This window comes from Lepus europaeus, chromosome 18 (assembly GCF_033115175.1).
Source record: "Lepus europaeus isolate LE1 chromosome 18, mLepTim1.pri, whole genome shotgun sequence".
Lineage (NCBI taxonomy): Eukaryota > Metazoa > Chordata > Mammalia > Lagomorpha > Leporidae > Lepus > Lepus europaeus.
The window spans coordinates 67752328-67772983 of NC_084844.1; the positions used below are offsets into that span (position 1 = coordinate 67752328).

Genomic DNA, 20656 nt, shown 5'->3' on the forward strand with positions numbered 1-20656 from the left:
CTATAGTGTCATTTAAATCTGCTGTCTCCTTGTTGATCTTCTGTCCTGTTGATCTGTCTATCTCTGAGAGTGGAGTATTGAAGTCCCCCAGTACTATTGTATTGGGGTCTAAGTCTCCCTTTAAGTCCCTTAACAAGTCTTTTAAATAAGCTGGTGCCCTGTGATTCGGTGCATATACATTGATAATCATTATATCTTCCTGTTGAATGGATCCCTTAATCATTAAATAGTGTCCCTCTTTGTCTCTCCTGACAGTTTTTGTGGTAAAGTTTATGTTGTCCGATATTAAGATGGCTACGCCCGCTCTTTTTTCATTTCTGTTGGCATGGTATATCTTTTTCCAGCCTTTCACTTTCAGTCTGTATGCATCATTGTTGGAAAGATGAGTTTCTTGTAAGCAGCAAAAAGATGGGTTTTGTTCCTTAACCCAGTCAGGGTTCCTTAGACCATCTTCCACTGTTTTCCCAGGCCAGAATCAAAGAGCTGGATTGGAAGTGGAGCAGCCAGGACATGAACTGGCACCCATATGTGATGCCAGCATTGCAGGTGGAGGCTTAGCCTGCTACACCACAAAACCCCTTGTCAGCTCTGTTTCTAACATACAGCTAGTGATAGGTTTCCATTTTAATTCTTTTACTCTATCATTCCTGGCCTAGGAACTAATACACTAACAATATACCAAGGATGATGATATTTGTCTGAGAGCATACAACTAGGGGCCAGGATTATGATATGAAATTATCTTTTTCATTCTATCAGGAGTTTTTTTCCTCTGCTGGATTCTTCTATCCATTCTCTCCCTCTTGGCTAGTCCTAAAGCAAAGGGGCTGCTACCTACCAACAGGCATCTGTGCCCTAAAGCTACTAGAATTGTGTCTAACAATCAGAATTATTAGCCTCAGGAGTATAAATTATCCAAGCTCACCATAGTTTCATAGAAGAAACCAAAAATACCATACAAATTCCACTAATCAATCAAACTTGGAGCTGATTTTACAAGTCTACAAACTTCAGAATATTTCAACATATCCTTTACCATCTCTGAGGCTGTGGATGGTTCAACACTCTTTACAGCCACAGGATTGCACAGCCTATTTGTAATCATAAATCTTACTCTCTCACCTTATAACAATTAAAATTTCACTTGATATCAAACCATCATTTTGGCATTGAAACTGATGCCTGACATAATTTGTGGACATAGTCTGATTATTCTTACACATCTCTTTAAAAGAAAAAGATTTATGTATTTATTTGAAAGTCAGAGTTACAGAGAGAGAGAGAGAGAGAGAGAGAGAGAGAGAGAGGTGTTCCATCCACTGGTTCACTCCCCAATTGGCCACAATGGCTAGAGCTGCACCAATCCAAAGCCAGGAGCCAGAACCTTCTTCCAGGTCTCCCATGTGGGTGCATGGGCCCAACAACTTGTGCTGTCTTCCACTGCCTTCCCAGGCCACTGCAGAGAGGCTGCAACAGAAGTGGAGTAGCCAGAACTTGAACCAGCGCCCATATGGGAATCTGGCACTGCAGGCGGCGGCTTTACCTGCTATGTCACAGCACCGGCCCTGACACATCTCCCTTCACTTATGAGGATCATATTCTTTTAATGTTAACTACTGCTACTGGCTTCCAATATATTATCTTCAGTTTTTTGGTTTTTGGTTTTTGGTTTTTGTTTTTGTGTTTTTTTTTTTTTGACAGGCAGAGTGGACAGTGAGAGAGAGAGACAGAGAAAAAGGTCTTCCTTTTGCCATTGGTTCACCCTCCAATGGCCGCTGAGGCTGGTGTGCTGCGGCTGGCACACTGTGCTGATCTGAAGGCAGGAGCCAGGTGCTTCTCCTGGTCTCCCATGGGGTGCAGGGCCCAAGCACTTGGGCCATCCTCCACTGCACTCCCGGGCCACAGCAGAGAGCTGGCCTGGAAGAGGGGCAACAGCGACAGAATCCAGCACCCAGACCAGGACTAGAACCTGGTGTGCCAGCGCCACAAGGCGGAGGATTAGCCTATTGAGCCGTGGCACCGGCCTATCTTCAGTTTTAACCTGAAAAAGAATAATCAACCTTACTCTCTCCCTGACAATCAATATATCTTTAGTGCTATTTCTTGGAACCACCATAATCTGGTTGCTGTAATTAAATATCTACATAGAAAAATAAAGTCCATACAACATATAGATTTGATCCTATAGCATCGGCCCAGCTACTACTCTCCATAAATTCTCTTTTAGCCATTACAGCCTTTGTATTCAGCTTGGATATTACCATCTTCTCCTGTCATGAGTATCCAAATAAAAAACCCAACACTTACACTTACCATAGCACTAATTATAATTTCCATTTTAGCCCTAGGTATAGCCTATTAATGAATTCAAAAAGGACTAGAATGAGTATAATCATTAAAATAAATTTTTCAATCCATTAGGTTAAGGTATTCTATTATCATCAATATGCCTTCAAATCTGTATAAATATTTTAGCATATATTGCATACTTACTAGGAATACTATCAGTATACTGATATATGGTCACTTCTCTGTTTTATAAGGCACAATATTATATCCATTCAATTTAGGAATCCTTGAAATCCTGAATGCTCATTTTATCATATCATGTATATTCATTGCCTCCTAGTATTTGTAGCCTATGAAGCCACTGTGGGCCAAACACAGTTAATAGCATCCAACACTTATGGTCAGATAATGTACAAACTTAACCCCTCTCCTACGAATTATGTAACTTACAATTACACTTATTCCCATAACAATGTACTCAAAAACATCATACTCTGAATCAACAAAAACACGGAGCTTATACACTACCTCATAATCCTATTTATTATAAATAAACCTATTGTAAAATAAGCAGTCTCTCACCAGCTTCTTCTCTGACCCTCCTGCTGATACCACCTCACAGCTTCCCTTAATAATCCTAGTGAGTATCCCCTTTCTAAAGGACCACTTCCATGAATGAAAGCTATATTTAAATATTAATCTATAGTTATTCTTAATTATGACATTCACAGGCACAGAAGTAATTTTGTTCTAAATACTTTTCATCAACAGTAATTTCAACCCAAGTAACTATTACCCACTGAGGAAACTAAATAGCATTTAAATGGAAACCTATGCATAATAACTTTGATAGTAAAAAGCAAAAATGTCCCTTTATGGTCTTCACCTATGATTACCAGAAGCCCATGTAGAGGCCACTATTGCCAGATCAATATGCCTTGCAGTCATACTGTTAAAACTAGGAGGCGCCGGCGCCGTGGCTCAACAGGCTAATCCTCCACCTTGCGGCACTGGCACACCAGGTTCTAGTCCCAGTTGGGGCGCCGGATTCTATCCCGGTTGCCCCTCTTCCAGGCCAGCTCTCTGCTATGGCCCGGGAAGGCAGTGGAGGATGGCCCAAGTCCTTGGGCCCTGCACCTGCATGGGAGACCAGGAGAAGCACCTGGCTCCTGGCTTCGGATCAGCGCAATGCACCAGCCGCAGCGGCCATTGGAGGGTGAACCAACGGTAAAAAGGAATACCCCTTTCTCTCTGTCTCTCTCTCTCACTATCCACTCTGCCTGTCAAAAAAAAAAAAAAAAACCTAGGAGGCTACGGCGTAACATGAGTCACTACAATCTTAAATCCCTTAAACAGAGCAGAGAGCCTTTTCACTTCCTAGAGGATCCCTATGAGGAAATTCATAACAAGCGCCATCTCGCTCTGTCAAACACATCTAGAATCACTAACCACTTGTTCATTAGTGAGCCACATTAACACTGGTGATTGTGAGAGTTTTTATTCAAACATCATGAAGATTTACAGGAGCTACAGCTCTAACACTGGCCCATGGCCTAATATCAGCAATATTATTTTGTCTTGCAAACTCTATTCACAGGCAAACTTCACTATTTTCCCAAGGACTACAAAACAGTTTCACCTCTAGCAGCAGCATGATGAACCCTGGCAAACCTAACTAACTCGGCCTCAGCGCCAATCATGAATTTAATCAGGTGGCTGTTCACAATAATGGCATCATTCTCATAGTCCAAACCTACTACCATCCTAACAGAGTCTAACCTGTGAATTAACACTATACATTGGATCTGCTTACTAATCACAACACAAGGAAAACTTCCATATTATATCAATAATATCCCTCTTTCATTCACACAAGGAAATCACTCATATCCATCACCTTCTTTCCTATCACTCAGTTCTAAAATCATTTCATGAAACATGCACTGTAACAGAGTTTAAAGACAACATTAGGGCCAGCGCCGTGGCTCAACAGGCTAATCCTCTGCCTAGTGGCGCCGGCACACCGGGTTCTAGTCCCGGTTGGGGCGCCGGATTCTGTCCTGGTTGCCTCTCTTCCAGGCCAGTTCTCTGCTGTGGCCAGGGAGTGCAGTGGAGGATGGCCCAAGTGCTTGGGCCCTGCACCCCATGGGAGACCAGGAGAAGCACCTGGCTCCTGCCATCGGATCAGCGAGGTGCGCCAGCAGCAGCGCGCCAGCCGCAGCGGCCATTGGAGGGTGAACCAACGGCAAAAGGAAGACCTTTTTCTCTGTCTCTCTCTCTCTCACTATCCACTCTGTCAAAAATAAATAAATAAATAAATAAATAAATAAAAACAAATTTCAAAAAAGACAATATTAGCTTATGAAGGTAAAAACAGAACCTTAAGTCTCCTTATTCACTGAGGAAGTATGCAAAAACGGCTAACATGCTCAGAAACATAATAATATGCCTTTCTTAAGCTATAAAGGGTAGAAATAACCCATTGGTTTTAGGAACCAAGAAATTATTGTAGCTCCAAATAAAATAATTATTTTCGCCCTCTATAACACTGTCACTACTTTCACTTCACCAATTATAACAACTGTCCCATATTTATAAGGAGATTGGTGCTTTAAACCTCTAATGTACCTTATTTATTTATTTAATTTTACTTGAGAAACAGAGCCACACTTCACATCTGCTGGCTCACAACCCACGTGTGTGGAGCCGAAAATTCCATCAGGGTCTACCACGTGGGCAGCAGCCGCTCAATGACACGATCCATCCGTCACTGCTGTTTGCCAAGCTATGCATTAGTGGGCAGAGCCGGAAGCCAGAGCCGGGTCTCAAACTCGGGTACTCCAATATGAGACATGGACCTCAGAACCAGCATCGGAACCTCTCGTCTAAACACCTGACCTGCACTGCGGGTAACTGACGAATGCACCTTGCGTGATGTATATTTAAAACTCAGGGTATACATAGGGTTCCATACAATCTGATCTGCGTCCTCAGGGGTCGCCTGGGGGTCCTGGAATGTGCCCTCCGCAGAGAGGGGAGGGCGGCTGGGATTTGTTACCCTGAAGTGAAAACGAGTCCGAAGTAGAGCCGTGAACCCCGGACACAACACCAGACACACCCGAAGGCGAGGATTCTCAGCACGGGGCGGGCATCGTGACCCCCACCCCACCCCGCTCCACGGAAGAACGAGGCCCAGCGGGGTCCCCCACCATCCGCCCCGGGGGCGCCTCCTCCCGGATCCTCCTGACCCCTCAGTGTGCACGCCCCGCGGGCACCGCCCGGACCCCGGGGCGGCCGCCCCGCTCCCTCCTCAGAGGCCGAGGCCGCCCGGCGCCGTCTCCACAGGCGCCCTGCCCGGCCGGGGCTGCGCCGAGAGGAGCCACGCGGACGCCGGCACGACGCACGCACGCCCGGGGCCCTCGCTCTCCCTTCCCGGCTCCCGCTCCGGACGGCGTCAGGGCCGACGGCGCCGCTCCGGCCGCGGACACCGGGACTCGCCAGGCCTGAGGAGCCGGGAGGACGGCGCCGCGCGGACGCGGGAAAGCTCTGGGGCCCTGGGCCGCACCTGCGCCCTCACCTGGCGCACGACCGCGGGCCGCCCTTCCTGCCGGCCACACCCGCTGCCGCTCGCTCGCCGCCCTGTCCGGGGTCGGGGCTGGGGATCCGGACGGCCCTCGGGCTGTAACTGAAAACAGCACCGAGTAGACAAAACGGCCGTTGCAACGCTAAGTAGCCTATTTATAGACTCACTATTCAAATGACGGCTCAGAGAGGGAGTCGGATTGGATGAACGAAACAGTACCAACCAATCAGAAAGCAAAGATCGCGCCTATGCAAATATGGACCATCGCTGGTCTGCTCTGCTGCCCCTTGTGGCCAAGTGCAGAAATGCAGCGCTGAGCCCCTTGCTCCTGCGCCTTGTGGCCACCAGAGTCCTGCTCGCAGGTGCTGGCCCTTCCAGTAGAGTGCTGTGCAGAATCTTGCTGTCAGCATCACTGAGGATGTGCTGCCTTTCAAAGCCCAAGGACACGGGGCCCTAGGCAGTGGCGTCACCCAGATCTTGTTTTAAGAGCCAGTTTTCCGTCCAGCACTGTGACGTGGCAGGTTCGAGTCCCGACTGCTCCACTTCCCATCCAGCTCGCTGCTAATGGCCCGAGAAAAACAGAGGAAGAGATCCCAAATATTGGGGCCCCTGCCACCCACGTGGGAGACCCAGAAGCTCCTGGCTTCTGTCTGGCCCAGACCAGGGCCATTGCAGCCATTTTGGGAGTGAAGCAGAGGATGGAAGCTATCTCTCCCTCCTTCTCTCTCTCTCTCTCTCTCTCTCTCTCTCTCTCGCTCTTCCTTCCTCCCTCTCTCCCTCCCTCCCCCCTTTCTGTCTCTGCAACTCTTTTAAATAAATCTTTAAAAAAAAAAGACACAGTTCCCAACTGAGCCAGAGGCTGGCGGACACCAGGTACAGAACAGTGTTTTGGGCTGGCGCCATGGCTCACAAGGCTAATCCTCCACCTGCGACGCCGGCACCCTGGATTCTATCCCGGTCGGGGTGCCGGATTCTGTCCCGGTTGCCCCTCTTCCAGGCCAGCTCTCTGAATGCAGTGGAAGATGACCCAAGTGTTTGGGCCCTGCACCCGCATAGGAGACCAGGAGAAGCACTTGGCTCCTGGCTTCGGATCAGCGTGGTGTGCCAGCCGCAGCGGCCATTGAGGGGTGAACCAATGGAAAAGGAAGACCTTTCTCTCTGTCTCTCTCACTGTCCACTCTGCAAGTCAAATAAATAAATAAATAAATAAAAGAACCTGTTTTGACCTGGTGGTGTTCACAAGAGGGTGAGAGCGAGAGCAGAGGGCTGGAATGAAGAAGGTGGCGCTGCATGAGAGTAGCCCCCTAAAACAAGGTGGCTCCCGCTTGGACAACAGGAGGACTTGGGCCTCTGTGTTGGAGAGAAAATCTGCCAGTGTGGCAGTCAGAGATCGTCAGATCCTCGACGTAGACCCATCATCCCGAGAGGCAGCCACCAGGGACCTCCCACCTGGCTTTGCGAGCTTACCCTGGGGCCCAGGAGACTGCAGGGACAGACAGGGCAGTGTCCAGCACACAAGAAATCACCATGAAGCTGATGGATGAATTCTACTCGCCCGAAATCAAGAGATCGCCATCAAAGAAGGGGGAGCCGGCTGAGGTGTCTGCAAAGACCACGGAGAAGCCTGGGAACAAGGATCTGAGCTGGCTGGAACAGAAGGAGCAGGAGGTTGTCAATGCCTTGCACTGCTTTCAGACCATTGTGGACAAAATGGCCATTGACAAGAAGATCCTGGAGATCCTTCCGGGGTCAGCCAGCAAGGAGCTGGGGGCCATCTTACCCCTGGTGCAGAGCGACCTTTGCGGTCAGCACAGCTCAGCCCTCTCCCCCTGCTATGGCCAAGGGTAACAAAGGCTCACCAACCTCATTCACTGGTCTGACGAAATGATACTGGAAGGTATGAACTCAGAAGATAAAGAGACGGTGACGACTGTGAAGGGGGGTCATCAAGGCTGTGTTGGACGGAGTGAAGGAGCTGGTCACACTGACCATCGAGGGACAGGAGTGGCCATCTCCAACAAGCCCAGTGAAGCCCAGTTCCCCAGCTGCCAAACCTGATGGCCAGTCTGAGCTGCCCCTGACAGACCGAGAGATGGAGATTCTGAGCAAGACAAGTGGAGTGCTGCCGTCAGCTGAGCTGCTCCTGGATCCACAAAGAGGTCATGCCCCCAAGTCCCCTTTACCTGGCGTTCAGCTGGTTGATAGTCCACGGCATTGCTACCCAAGACAGTTGGCTCCATCCCCCACCCACATGGCTGTGGTCGCCCCCATGAGCCGAGCCACCAGCGGCTCCAGTTTGCCTGTTGGAATTAATAGGCAGGATTTTGATGTTGACTGTCATGCACAGAGGCGACTTTCAGGAGGCAGCCACTCCTATGGTGGGGGAGTCGCCCACCTCTCCGCCCCCTGCAGCAGCATCGGCAAGCTCAACAAGTCGGATGAGCAGCTGAGCGAGGACAGTGGGCAGTGCTCCTGGAACACAAGCTGTGAAACACTAGATCATTACGATCCCGACTATGATTTCCTCCAGCAAGACCTCTCTAATGCAGACCAGATACCTCAGCAAGTGGCCTGTAACCTTAGCCCATTGCCGGAGTCCTTGGGGGAGTCTGGGTCTCCGTTTCTTGGCCGTCCTTTCCAGCTGCCTCTTGGCAGCTGTCCCCAGATGGAGAGGCAGCAGACCAACACGCCACCCGCCCTGCCAGAGAAGAAGTGCTGGAGCACGGCCTCCCAGACCATGGTCAGCTCCGGCTGCAGGGTGTCCTATGACCCGCACTCCTAGCAGTACCCCTGGGGGCCAGCCTGCCCTCTGCACGCCCTTCGCTGCGATCCTCCCCTTTCAGCAAGTAGCGTCCTTAGCCCCTGAGGAATTTGTGGGTGATTTTGCTGCTCCTGAATCCGCGGGTGACCCAGAAAAACCACTTCCCAAGCCAGAGAAGAAAAACACAGTAAGCGTTTACAGAGCTGATGTCAGCAAATGCGTTTGTAACCTAAAGTAGTGGCACGTTTTCAGTAAGCCTCAGCCCAGAGCCAAATCGGTGGCCTCACTGTTTCAGAACAGACAGGACCACAGATTCATGGCCACTTGGGGGAGCCTAGTTCTGCCATGGGCTGTGGCCGGTGAATGTTGTCAAAGCTCAGTGAGAGCCGGCCTCGCTGTGCAGCCTCTGTGAAACATCCAGTCTCCACAGAGCCCGAGTGCCTCTCCCTTTAGGGGGCAGTCAGCTAACCTTTTGGCCTGCACACACATGGCCCAGGGATGAGCACTGTGGTGTGCAGGCCAGCAGTGCAGTGACCCCTGCGGGAAGTCAGATGGACATCTGAGCCCCTCAGAACAGCTTCCCCAGGCTCTCTGGCTGTCCCCCATCCCGTGTGTGTGTGTGTGGACCCTGCGCACAGAGTTCTTGCAGGGTGACTAAGGGCTGGAGGATGCCCGGCAGGAGTACTGAGGATGCCTCTTGGACCAGACACCTTAATATTAGGGCCTGAGGTAGAGCTGAAACTCTGAATATTTGTGATTTAATTATTTTCCAACTATAAGTTTGCCATGTAAAAGAAAGAAATAAAAGGAAAGGAAAGAAGGAAGGAAGAAAGAAACCACTGAGCCCCTGCCGGTGGCCACCAGTGTCTGGAGTGGAACCCTCTCATTGAGTGTCCTATGGGGGGCGCTCTGCCACCCAGGGGCCCAGAATCCTGCCCCTTGCACACAGAAGATCTGAGGTCATGTGGCCTGGGGAGAACTTGGCAGTGATCCTGGACCCAAGCATCAGGCAAGTGGGACATAAGAAAGTGTCCCCAACCTCAGTGTTTGCAGGTGTTTCCTGGGCTACCTGTGGATGCCACCCCCCTCCAGGCTTGGGAAGCCACAGGTAAAGGCAAGCAGAGTTGGGGGGTCTTCCATCCACCAGTTCACTCCCCAAATGGCTGCAATGGACAGAGGTGGGAGAATCCAAAGCCAGGAGCCAGGAGCTTCTTTCAGGTCTCCCACATGGGTTCAGGGGCCCAAGGACTTGGGCCGTCTTCTACTGCTTTCCCAGGCCATAGCAGAGAGCTGGATGGGAAGTGGAGCAGCTGAGACTTGAACCAGTGCCCGTATGGAGTGCCAGTACCACAGGCAGAGGCTTAGTCCACAGCACCACAACATTGGCCCCTGTCTTCCTTATTTTTGTTTCTTGAATTTCTGCATTTGTTTTTAGGCATTTGTGGATTTGGGGTTTTTGGGGTTTTTTTTTTCCTCTGCTGGCTTTCATCTTTCAGCTGTGCCTCTGTGGCTTAGTGGAATATCTGCACTTTCAGTGCACACCAAGAGGTGTGTGGTGGGTGTGGCCAGGGAGCTCTGGTCAGTGCTCCAGGGTAGGGTGAGTAGCCAGGGTAACACCCAAGTTGGGTGTGGTAGATCTCAGTGCCCAGGTGTTAGTCCCCAGTGTGTTCCATGCCACCATATGAACCACACAAATGATCTGCACAGTCCCCACTGTGAGCACAGTTCCCATTGGAATGACCGGCTCTAGGCAACCAAGGAGCTCTGAGCATGTGGAGCCGCACCCAGTAATTGCCCAGAGACCCAGCTGCACCCTGCACTGAGTCCCCATGTTCTCAGCGCACAAGGCTCTCACAGTTGCTGGGTACAGAGGTTTCTCTGCCCTGCCAGCCTGCCCAGACAACAGAGAGGCAGATGTTCCCCAAGACAGCTCTGCCTTGGCGTCTTGATTTTGGGAGGCTGCATCCTATGTAGTTGCCCAGCCACCTCCCAGCTAGGCTCAAAGTCAGTGGGGACTGTAGACTGTTCCCTGCAGCAGAATCCCTGGATCACACACATATACAAGAGCCACTGGCTGAATGTTGCTCTCTCTCTCTGGCTCTGCCACCAGTACTGCCGAGAAGATGGCATCCCATCTCAGCCACTTGCTGTATGCGCACACAAAGTGTGTTGCAGATCCCACTCAAACCCAAAATGGCACCCGCCCTTTCTCAGCTGGGCAGCAGGCACTGTTGTGGGAAAGTTGGCGCCAGATCAATGTGCCCCCTCTACTTCTGCTGGGTCCTCGGGCGACCACTAGCAACCGCCAGCCACCAGGGCTCCTGTCTGGACTCAAGCAACGCTCTCCCTCTGGCTGTACGACCATGGGTTGCTGCAGTCAAGTCTCATTCCATCTCCAAGCTGCCACCTGCTCGGGCTCCAGGCTGTGGCAGTCGTTTGTAGTGACCGTGTTCATGCTGCGCATCTGCACCCCCCACACAGGTCCATGGCGTTCCTCTTCTTGAAGGATTTTGGGTGTGGTTTTCTCTCCAATTCTCCCCCTCCCCATGAGAGTGCACTTCCTACACTTTTTTTTCAATGTTTCTCCCTAGTCTAGTGCGGTATGTCATTCCCTAACCCGCCACCTAGGAATCTCTGAAATTGCATTATGAAAAACATGCACAGACTTAGAAATTTGAGGGGCTGAAATAAACATACCTTTTAATTCTAATTTCTGTGAGTTTTTGAAAGGATTCCACACAGGCTTCATATCAGTCCCCTTTATATGAGGCACTCATTAACCCTATAAATATCAGATAAATTGCAGAATGTGCTATTTCTGAGTAGTTTTATGTTATTCAGAAAAAAAAAAACCTCTGTTAACAATTACTGTATCAAAATAAGATATTCTCCACATTCATCTGCTAAAATTCAACATAAGTTTTGAGAAAACATCTTCTGTTATAATTGTAAACAGATCTAAAATATTTTAAATATACTATAATGTCTACAGACATTAAAAATGACTAACTCATTTTGGATTAGTTCACATTGCCTATATTTTTAAAAGGTAAAATCTCACCAAAGTACAGAAAGTAAGTTAAATTCATAAGACTTCATAATTTAAAAGCCACATGCAATTCCAGCTGGCAAAGAACACAAATCTATAAAAGTCATATATTTTTTTAAAAAAGATTTCATTTATTTACTTAAAAGTCAGAGTTACTTGTAAAATCCTACAGGTGCTTTCAAAAATACTGTGAAGTAAGCAAGTACCTCTTGTTGGTTGATGAGTTTATAATTTTAAATTGTCAGCAAGCGATCTAGGACTTGCTCCCTCATTTCTCTATTCTAAGCCCAACTTGTTCTTTCATTTCTCTATTCTCTTCAAGGTAGGAAACTAACTCTATTATGAAGGAATCTGTAGGATGCACAATTTAATCTTTAGACCTTATAAAAGAGATGGCTAACATTTTTCTGCAATAGCATAGCCAAAATAAGAACTCAAATAATAATCTCATAGCTAGATTCACTTCGCCATCAGCGAAGTATACAGTAAGTAGAAAAAACCTCCCTTTCAGACCAAAGGGAAAGAAAGTTTTAAAGTGAGAATATAATTTTCCTCATGGGCATTGTCTACCTTAGAAAAACTACTACAGAACATGCCTGTGACTATAGACTTGTAGTTCAGGCCACCGAAGATTAGAGATGGGAAACGGGCACTCCCTTGACTTGCATCCTCTGGTCTGCTTTAACACAAACCAGGAGGAAAAGAAAGCTCGGCATCAGAAGCAATGGGTGGCAGGCCTATTAATGGCTGATCTGTACAGTGATCTGCCCTCAAGGAGACCCAACAGGCCAGTCCACTGCAGTGGCTTTCAATGTGGTAAGCCTGGGCTTCAGCAGAAGTCAGCTTGTGAAGAGCCCTGGCAGCTCTGCCAAGAGTTGGATCACTGGAAATGGACCTGCCCTGGAGTCGAAGGATGCCCAGGTCAGAGCGACAGATCTTATTGGCTCCAAGCTGAAAAGCCCTTCACTCAGCCCAACTTCCAAAGTGACCACTGCAGCTGAGGGGATGGTCAAGTAGGGTCAGCAACATTGCAGGCAGAACTGTAAATTTCTTGTTAGAGATGCCCCCTGCCTTTACCTGGCCAGCTCTCCTCCCAGGCCAGCCAAGTAATGAAAGTCAATAGAGTGCCTTCCCCTAGGAGGTTCACACCTCCCTTAGGATATACCCCATGTGAAGAGATAGATAGGTCTGGGCCTCTGAATTTACAAGGCCTGAAGCCCACCAGATTATTATCAAGCCCCTTCTATCAGGTTCTATTTGCCTCTCAATCAGAAAACTTCATTGTAGCTTAGACAGCACCTTTCTTAGCTCCTCTAATAATGACTCTGTCCTTTGTTCTAGGCCCTGTCTAGTGCACTTGGGCCTCATTCCTTTGTAATCATAACCTCTACTCTACCACCAATGGCTCTACTCCCAACCTGTGTGTACTGATGGTCCTCTTCCCCACTTAATGCTGTATAATTGTTCAAACCTGGTAAATGCCACTCTTAGGATCATTGGTTACTATCCTCACTCTGTCTTTTATGACCTTGTCTAAATATGATCAGAGTCGGCAAACTTGGAAGGCTTCCATAGCCTTGGCAACTCATGACGACAGCCTAGGATGGTTACTGGCGCCATATACTAGAGTGTCAATTTGTTGGGTCAACAACAGGAGCCACTGTGCACTTGCTCCTCATGTGGGATCTCTGTCCTTAATGTGCTGTCCATTTTGATTTAATGCTATAACTAGTACTCAAACAGTATGTTTCACTTTGTGTTTCTATGTGGGTGCAAACTGTTGAAATCTTTATACTAAATTGATCTTCTGTATATAAAGAGAATTGAAAATGAATCTTGATGCAAATGGAAGGGGAGAGGGAGCGGGAGAGGGGAGGGTTGCGGGTGGGAGGGAAGTTATGGGGGGGGGAAGCCATTGTAATCCATAAGCTGTACACTGGAAATTTATATTCATTAAATAAAAGTTTAAAAATAAATAAATAAATAAATAAATATTTAAAAAAAAAGTCAGAGTTACACAGAGAGAGAAGGAGAGGCGGGGGAGGGTCTACCATCCGCTAGTTCACTCCCCAGATGGTTGCAATGACCAGAGCTGTGCCCATCCGAAGCCAGGAGCCAGGAGCTTCTTTCAGGTCTCCCTGAGGAGCCCAAGGATTTGGGCCATCTTCTACTGCTTTCCCAGGCCATAACAGAGAGCTGGGTCAGAAGTGGAGCAGCTGGGACTAGAACTGGTGCCCATATGGGATGCTGGTAACCATCCACCTGTGCCAGCAGCAGCTGCTTATACTGGGACTGCACAGGTGGATTCCATGGGAACCCCCCCAGAAGGGGGACAGTGGGAGGACCATGCCCACTTGCAGATGGCTGACATAAAGCAAGTGACTTCACGTCCCTGCATCCTGGTCACCACAGTTTGAGTTCGTAATTTTGAGGAGCTAGTCAAAAGGCAGAATGAACAAGATAGTCCCTATGATAAACACAAATTCACAAGGATTAAGGCCTAAGGTTACTCTTCTTCTGCTTGTTGCTATGGAAAACACACACCTATGGGTTCTGATCATGTTTTCTATTAATTTAATTCAGTAACACGTTCTTTAAAGGGGGATATGTCCTCTTAACAGTTCCATGAGGGATTGCACCCTACATTACCTGATCTGATTAGTTTAGTTAATCTCCCTTTACATAGGTGGGCAAGAACACATTGAGGTGAGGAGCAAGGCCCCTTGGCTTGACCATCTCTGCCCTCACTCCCCTTACATGCCTATCTTTGGCCATGGACACCTGTGATGGCAGCAAGAACACAGTGCCACAGGGAGGGAGGGAGAGTGGGAGGGAAACAGGCAGGAAGCCTTGTGCTCCCTCAGCATGAGGCAGGACTGTGGAATGATGTGGCTGAGAAGCAGGGGCAGAGCCACACAAGGGGCAGCTGGGTGGGGAAATTTGTCTTCCAGCCTTATTTTAAGCCTGGAGTGGTTGGTCACTGGAAACCAATGAAATAATACTGATCATAGTTACTGCTTTTTAACACTGCGAACTCTTCTGAATGCCACTCTCAAAAATATCCTTTTCTCCTTTTTTGTTGCCATTTCGTAGGTTTGAGTTTGGCTTTACTTTTCTCTCTAAAGTCTCAGTGGTACCCCAAATATTGGATTTGACTCCTAATTTAATTGATCAGAGTGTAGGGCTGTGGACTGACATAAAGCTGTCCCATCAGTCTTCTGTACCAAAAAGCAGCCTCTTCTTTTTTTGACAGTTGAAGAAGCATCCATAGGGACCCCAAAGGGGGCATTCACGAAGATATTGCAAGCCCAGAAGAACGACACCAGCAAGGAGCTGACTATTGAGCCAGAGAACCCAGTATCAGAGAGAAACAGCGTGGACTTCCCAAGCCACATGAGTGAACAGCCGGACTTCAACGATGGAAGTGACGTTATTAGTGCACTGATTTATCTATTGCCTTATTTCTCAGAGGAAAATCTACAAAATGTAGAATCAACATTATTACCATACATTAAACTGCTTTCTTCAAATGTGCAAGAGAGAGATAAGTCCCTGAGCTACGTGAAAACCCACATAAGAAGGCCCTCTCGTCCTTACAGAAAAAAGTTGAGAAAGCTCTATTTCCTAGAGAATTTGTTGGATGAAGAAATTCAAGGAAAAATTGGTGAGGTTAAGAAGGAAAAAAGCCATGCTTATGCAGCCTATCCTGTTAGGTCCTCAATTTAACCCTCAAATCCTCCTAAAGAAATCAGAAACTGCGCCGTCACAGCAGAACAGCCTGGCAACCATGCCCAGTGTGGGGTACAGGCTGCAGAGAGTGAACTAAGTCATCAAGGGGCCAAAGGGCTTATGGAAAAGGCACCTCCAGGAGACGAGGAAGAGACTCGGGAGGAGACAGGGCACCTGGCCCTTTGCGGAGAGCATGGGGGGAAGAAGGCTTGGGAGAGCAGGCTCCAGGGAGCTGAAGGAGCTTCAAGTGGCTCAGAGGCCCAGGGAGTTACTCAGAAACTCCTTGCACATGGAGCGCTTGCTCAGAAAGGAACATGAGGCTGCAGCCTCCTCTTTCCTGAAGAAACACATCCTGGGCAGGTCTTTTACAGATTCTGCTGGGACCGAGTTCAACCTAATGCCGACTGTGGACCAAACCAAGGAAACACAGTGGGAATACCCCAGTGAGGGCACTGAAGCCCCCACCACACCTGCAGGCTTCACCTACCCCGTGATGCTGTCCCAGGGGGAACAGTTGGAAATTCAGCTGAATCAGCAGCTACAGCCCCTCATCCCCAACACTGACGTGAGAAGGCTCATTTCTCACGTCATCCGCACTCTGAAAATGGACTGCTCTGAGGCCCAGGTGCAACTGCCCTGTGCCAAGCTCATCTCCAAAACAGGCATCCTGATGAAGCTCCTCAGTGAGCAGCAGGAAGAAAAGATAGCCAAGGAAGAATGGGATACAGAGCAGTGGAGGACTGAGACCTATATCAATGAGAGTACAGAAGCCCCGAGTGGAAAGAAAGAGCAGGAGTCGAGTAAGGTGAGGACAGGAGACCTGCACCTTTCCATCACTTAGGAGACCCCACACGGGAAGACCAGGGGCTCCCAGTCCAGATCTTGTCTCAGTAATGTAAGTTTAGCCAAGACGGTGACACTTTGTTCCTTTAGGGAAGGAGGCAGACCTAACACACTGTAGAAGAAAATGAGTAATACCAAGATTATAATATTACAGTAGATTTTGTATGGTCTTTTAAGATCTTTTAAGCCACTCACCTGGAAGAATGGGGATCTGAATATTTAGCATTCATATTTTCTAGCGCTTTATTCTGTCTTTTTAAACTGTGCTCTTTCTTAGCTCGCAAAAGGAGCTCAAGATCATGGCTATCACAACAAGCTCATCGTGGCAATATCTGTGACGGAGTGGTCATGATGCTGGTTATCATCTTCTGTCTCATTGAGGTAAGGACGACTCGTTCAGATTTCCAGAGTGCATCCTTCCTTTGTAATAGATTCGGAATCCACAGACCGAACATCAAAGCCACTTTCCACGTACCACGAGCTGACCTTCCTCTTTAGTCACCAAGACTGAGATGCGCTTTATTCTTTTCCTTGAAAAGCACATTCCACAGATTTTTTAAAGGAACCGCACTCTCAGGAAATCTCTGTGCAACTGGAACCAAGATAACAAGGGACTGGACATTTGGAGAGGTTAAGTGTAAGAAAGCCAGAGTAAAGTGGTAGAAGTTCTCCAAAATTATGTCAGGGATTTGATGTACTCTCTTCTACCACTGAACTCTTTCCTCATTGCTGAAATGATGAGATTAGGAACTGTCACTGCCCTTGGGAGAATGGACGCAGCCAAAAGACAAAAGTATTATCTTACAGAAACATTAGATCTACGTAGCATCCTACTGCTCCAATGTCTAAGACTTTGTCTAAATAAGTTCAGCTGATGCACTGCAGCTGATTCCTGCATCAAGCTACTCTAAATATGTTCCCTCCGTGGAGGTTGCCTGCACCCTCCCACACAGCCCAGTGTTTTCACAGTCCCACCACACAAGGCTCCCACAGTCACAAGCACCCAGCCCCCTGTCAATTCTCCCAGAGTCCGGCATCTCCTCTAGGTTGGTTGCTGGGTTCGTGGTCAGTAGCTCGAGCAGTTGTTACGTATCTCCAAAATGGTGCCTCTCTTGGCTAGTTACAGCATGCCAGTGCCTGTGGTCAGGGAGAGAGAAACGTGAAACCCCCCTCTTTTTTTTTGCTCTAGGTTGGCAGGTGCACCACCTCCACAGGGCTCCAAGCCAGACCCATGCCAGGCTTTTCGCACAGCTTTATTGCCAGTGGCTTGAGCTGCTGCAGTATGGTCTCACCTCATTCCAAAGCTGGTGCTGAGGCTCTCAGCTGCTGGGATCTCAAACTGTGCAAGTCCACACCCTCCACATAGGTCCACAGTGTCCATCCAATTTGCATGGAGTTTCCTCTACCATTTTCCCCCTAAACCTTCCCTGAGATTGCCCTCCTTCCACTTTTTTTAAACTATCCACCCCTAGACTAGAGAAGCAAGCTGCCTCCCTATGCCACCATACTGAAAAATCCCTGAGATGTATGATTTTAAATAGCCCTTGTCTGGACTGTTGAAGAACAGTGAATTTTTTTCTTCATATTATTTGTTGAACATTTTACTTAGTGTAGGGTTAATCTTAGGAGTATAATGTTAACTGAAAATAGATCTTCATAAAAAATAAGAATGGAAATAGGGGGAAGAATAAGGGATGGGAGTGTGGGTGGGAGGGAGGGTAAGGTGGAAAGCACCACTATGTTCCTGAATCTGTATCCATGAAATCTGTATATCTTCAATGAAAGTTTTTTAAAAGACATGTCTAGGCTCAAGAAGTAAGTGATAACAGCACAGAGGAGATGAGAAAGAGACCAGCACGGGCAGTGCCCACCCTAACACTACACAGTTTCAGTGCAGGGCAAGCTCCTGCTCTCTAATCTTTTTCATAAATTTAGTAGTTTTTCTCATATATTTTTCCCTAAAGGATGGCAGCTTCTTGGTTTTTGTAAAAAGTTTTCTTGGGGTTTGAGTTAAGTTGCATTGAATTTGTAGATTAATTTGAGAACTGGCTTCTTTATGCTACCCTAGAAACATGACATTTTATGGGCTTCAGAAGAGCATCCTCATCATATAAATCTTATAGAACTTTCGTTGAGTTTATTCCAAGACAGTTTATTACTTTCTATTGCTATTACAGAAGGGCTCTGTACTCCATTTTCCCTCTAGTCACTGGTGGGTCGAAACAAACAGGAGATCCACTGTACTGCTCTCCTGACTCAGCACCTAGTCACCTCCCCAGACCCACACGTTTTGTCCAACAAAATGCCAGCTGATTATCTTGGGCTTTTTGTTAGGTTGTCCACCATCTCCTATGCAAATGTTGACAGTTTTGTCTCTTCCTTTGTAGTAATTATACCCCATTTATTTTTCTTATTGCATTGATTTCAGCCTTTTCAACAATGATGACTAGTAGCAGTCTAATAAGTATCCTACTCCTGTTTTTGCCTTTAAAACACCATTGTTTAGGTTTCTGGTCCATACTTTCAGCAGGTTAAGGGTGTTTCCTTCTTCTCCACTTTGTTTTCTTCCAGATTTTTTTTATTTTGTTTAAGGACTACAACTTCCATGTTCCCAAATTTGTATATATTAAATGCATGACGTTGCACTCCCATTCCACTTTTAAGAGGACTCATTGATGAATGGCTCTCAATAGAATGTATTATGACCCAGAGGCATTCAAGACCAAGGACTGTGGAAGAGTGAGAACTATTAACAAGACAGAATTCCTGTCCTCAAAAAAAGTTATCTTATTGGGCAGGGAAGACTTTTAGAGAAAGAAAGGGAAGGTAAACAATTTGGAGATAGTATCATTATGGTGAATAATGATTACTTCTCCTTACAAAACAGATTTACTCTCATAGAGGAAGATGAAGAGAAGACATAGAAAAAGCTTCAACGTAAGTATCAGTCTGACTATTGTTACATTAGAATTTTAGAAGTAGAGGAGTACTTAGAACTCCTCTATTTAAACCTGCTCACTTTAGAATGAGGACATTGCCAGAGGCAGAAGACTACCCATCCGAATGTTTTGCCTGATTCCAGCAAAACTGGTCCTCAGGCACGGCTGGGGAGACAGGGCCAGCATGGAGACATGTGCTGTCAGGGGTCCTTCTGAGACACAGCAGCTAGGGAGGGGCTTTGGCTGTGCTGTTCCTGCTGCTGGTGGGCATCTGGCCCAGCGCCCTGGGAATTGTGTCTGAGACCCCGGCTTGTAGTGACTGCTCACTGCAGTGATGGCTGAGGTGCATGTGTCGTCCCAGGAAGACCGGAGATGCACACTGTGAGAAGTGAACAATGCCACTAGTCTCTAATGGTCTTGTGTGTGTTTTTCCCCAAGGAGCTTTTACGAACAAGAGCCTAAAAAGTGTTTGGAAGATGAGACTCAGGTAAATGGGAGGAGGCTGCAGTCTGTGGCCAGAGACAGCAGGGAAAATGCACAATTCACATGTCTTTTTCTCTTTCCTAGGGCTTTTTCCGGCTGAGGTGGCCACTCTGGCTGAGGCGTCTGCTCAGTCCTTTCGGTGGCACATGCAAGAAAGCCGAGGACTTGCCCCTGTACAAGGAGCCTTCCATAAAGGAAGAGCTTTTCGACAAGGACGCAGGGTACGTGACAGGGCCACTTCACCGTACCGAGCTTGGGGAGGCGGGGAGAGCGGCAGGAGGGGAAGCCTTGCTCTGCTCTCTTCTCACAGGGAGCTCAGCGAGGGCCCTGCTGAGAAGACGCCACCTCCAGAGTCCTTGGCAGAAGGTGAAGAGAGCGAAGCCCCCGAGGAAAACATGGAGTGACCCGCCTCTGTCACCTGCAAGTCCTATTTTCTGATATTGGCACCTCAGTGGTGCTTATAAAATACTTATTTTCTTACATTCATGGGTGTTGTATTCATAAGCAATTCGAGCCAGGTGGCGAGAAATTAAAATGTTGTCAAATATTTACTATATGCAGTAACAGAGGCCACAGGCAAGAAAAGCAGGACCACTTCTAGAAGCCTTGGAGGGAGTCAAGCCCTCCACAGGGGCACAACACCAGCAAGAACTCTCACCTCTCTTCCTCCATGAAGTAGAGGAGTATTGAGAACTCATCTATTTAAACCTGTCAGTCTCCAAGAACCCGAAAACACATCCTCAAGGCACAGACTTTTAAATCAAATACCAGGTGTTCTGGTGCTTTCTCTCCCCTGGATCACTGAGAACCAGTCAACAGAGGGGGACTAGACCTCCGGCTCACAGAGGACCCACTTCCTCTGGTCGGTCTCGGAGGGTCTTGGGGTGGTCAGAATATTTGGATCATAATACCTCCCAAGTCACTGTCCAAAGTTCGTCACTGGGATTGAGAAACACTTCAGCAAGTAACCAATATTCCTG

General features: G+C 47.8%; 1 protein-coding gene and 1 pseudogene across 1 annotated transcript; both read left to right on the top strand.

The window, feature by feature from the left end:
- Nucleotides 1–7399: 7399 nt before the first annotated feature.
- LOC133746944 (rap guanine nucleotide exchange factor 1-like) lies at nt 7400–8871 on the top strand (annotated as a pseudogene).
- Nucleotides 8872–10996: 2125 nt separating this feature from the next.
- Nucleotides 10997–20080, top strand: LOC133746945 (leucine-rich repeat-containing protein 37A-like). The gene is given in 7 exon segments (XM_062175145.1): nt 10997–11114; nt 14936–15168; nt 15917–16216; nt 16532–16592; nt 16595–16725; nt 19761–19897; nt 19987–20080. Coding segments are annotated over 7 exon segments (1074 nt in total).
- The last annotated feature ends 576 nt before the right edge of the window (nt 20081–20656 follow it).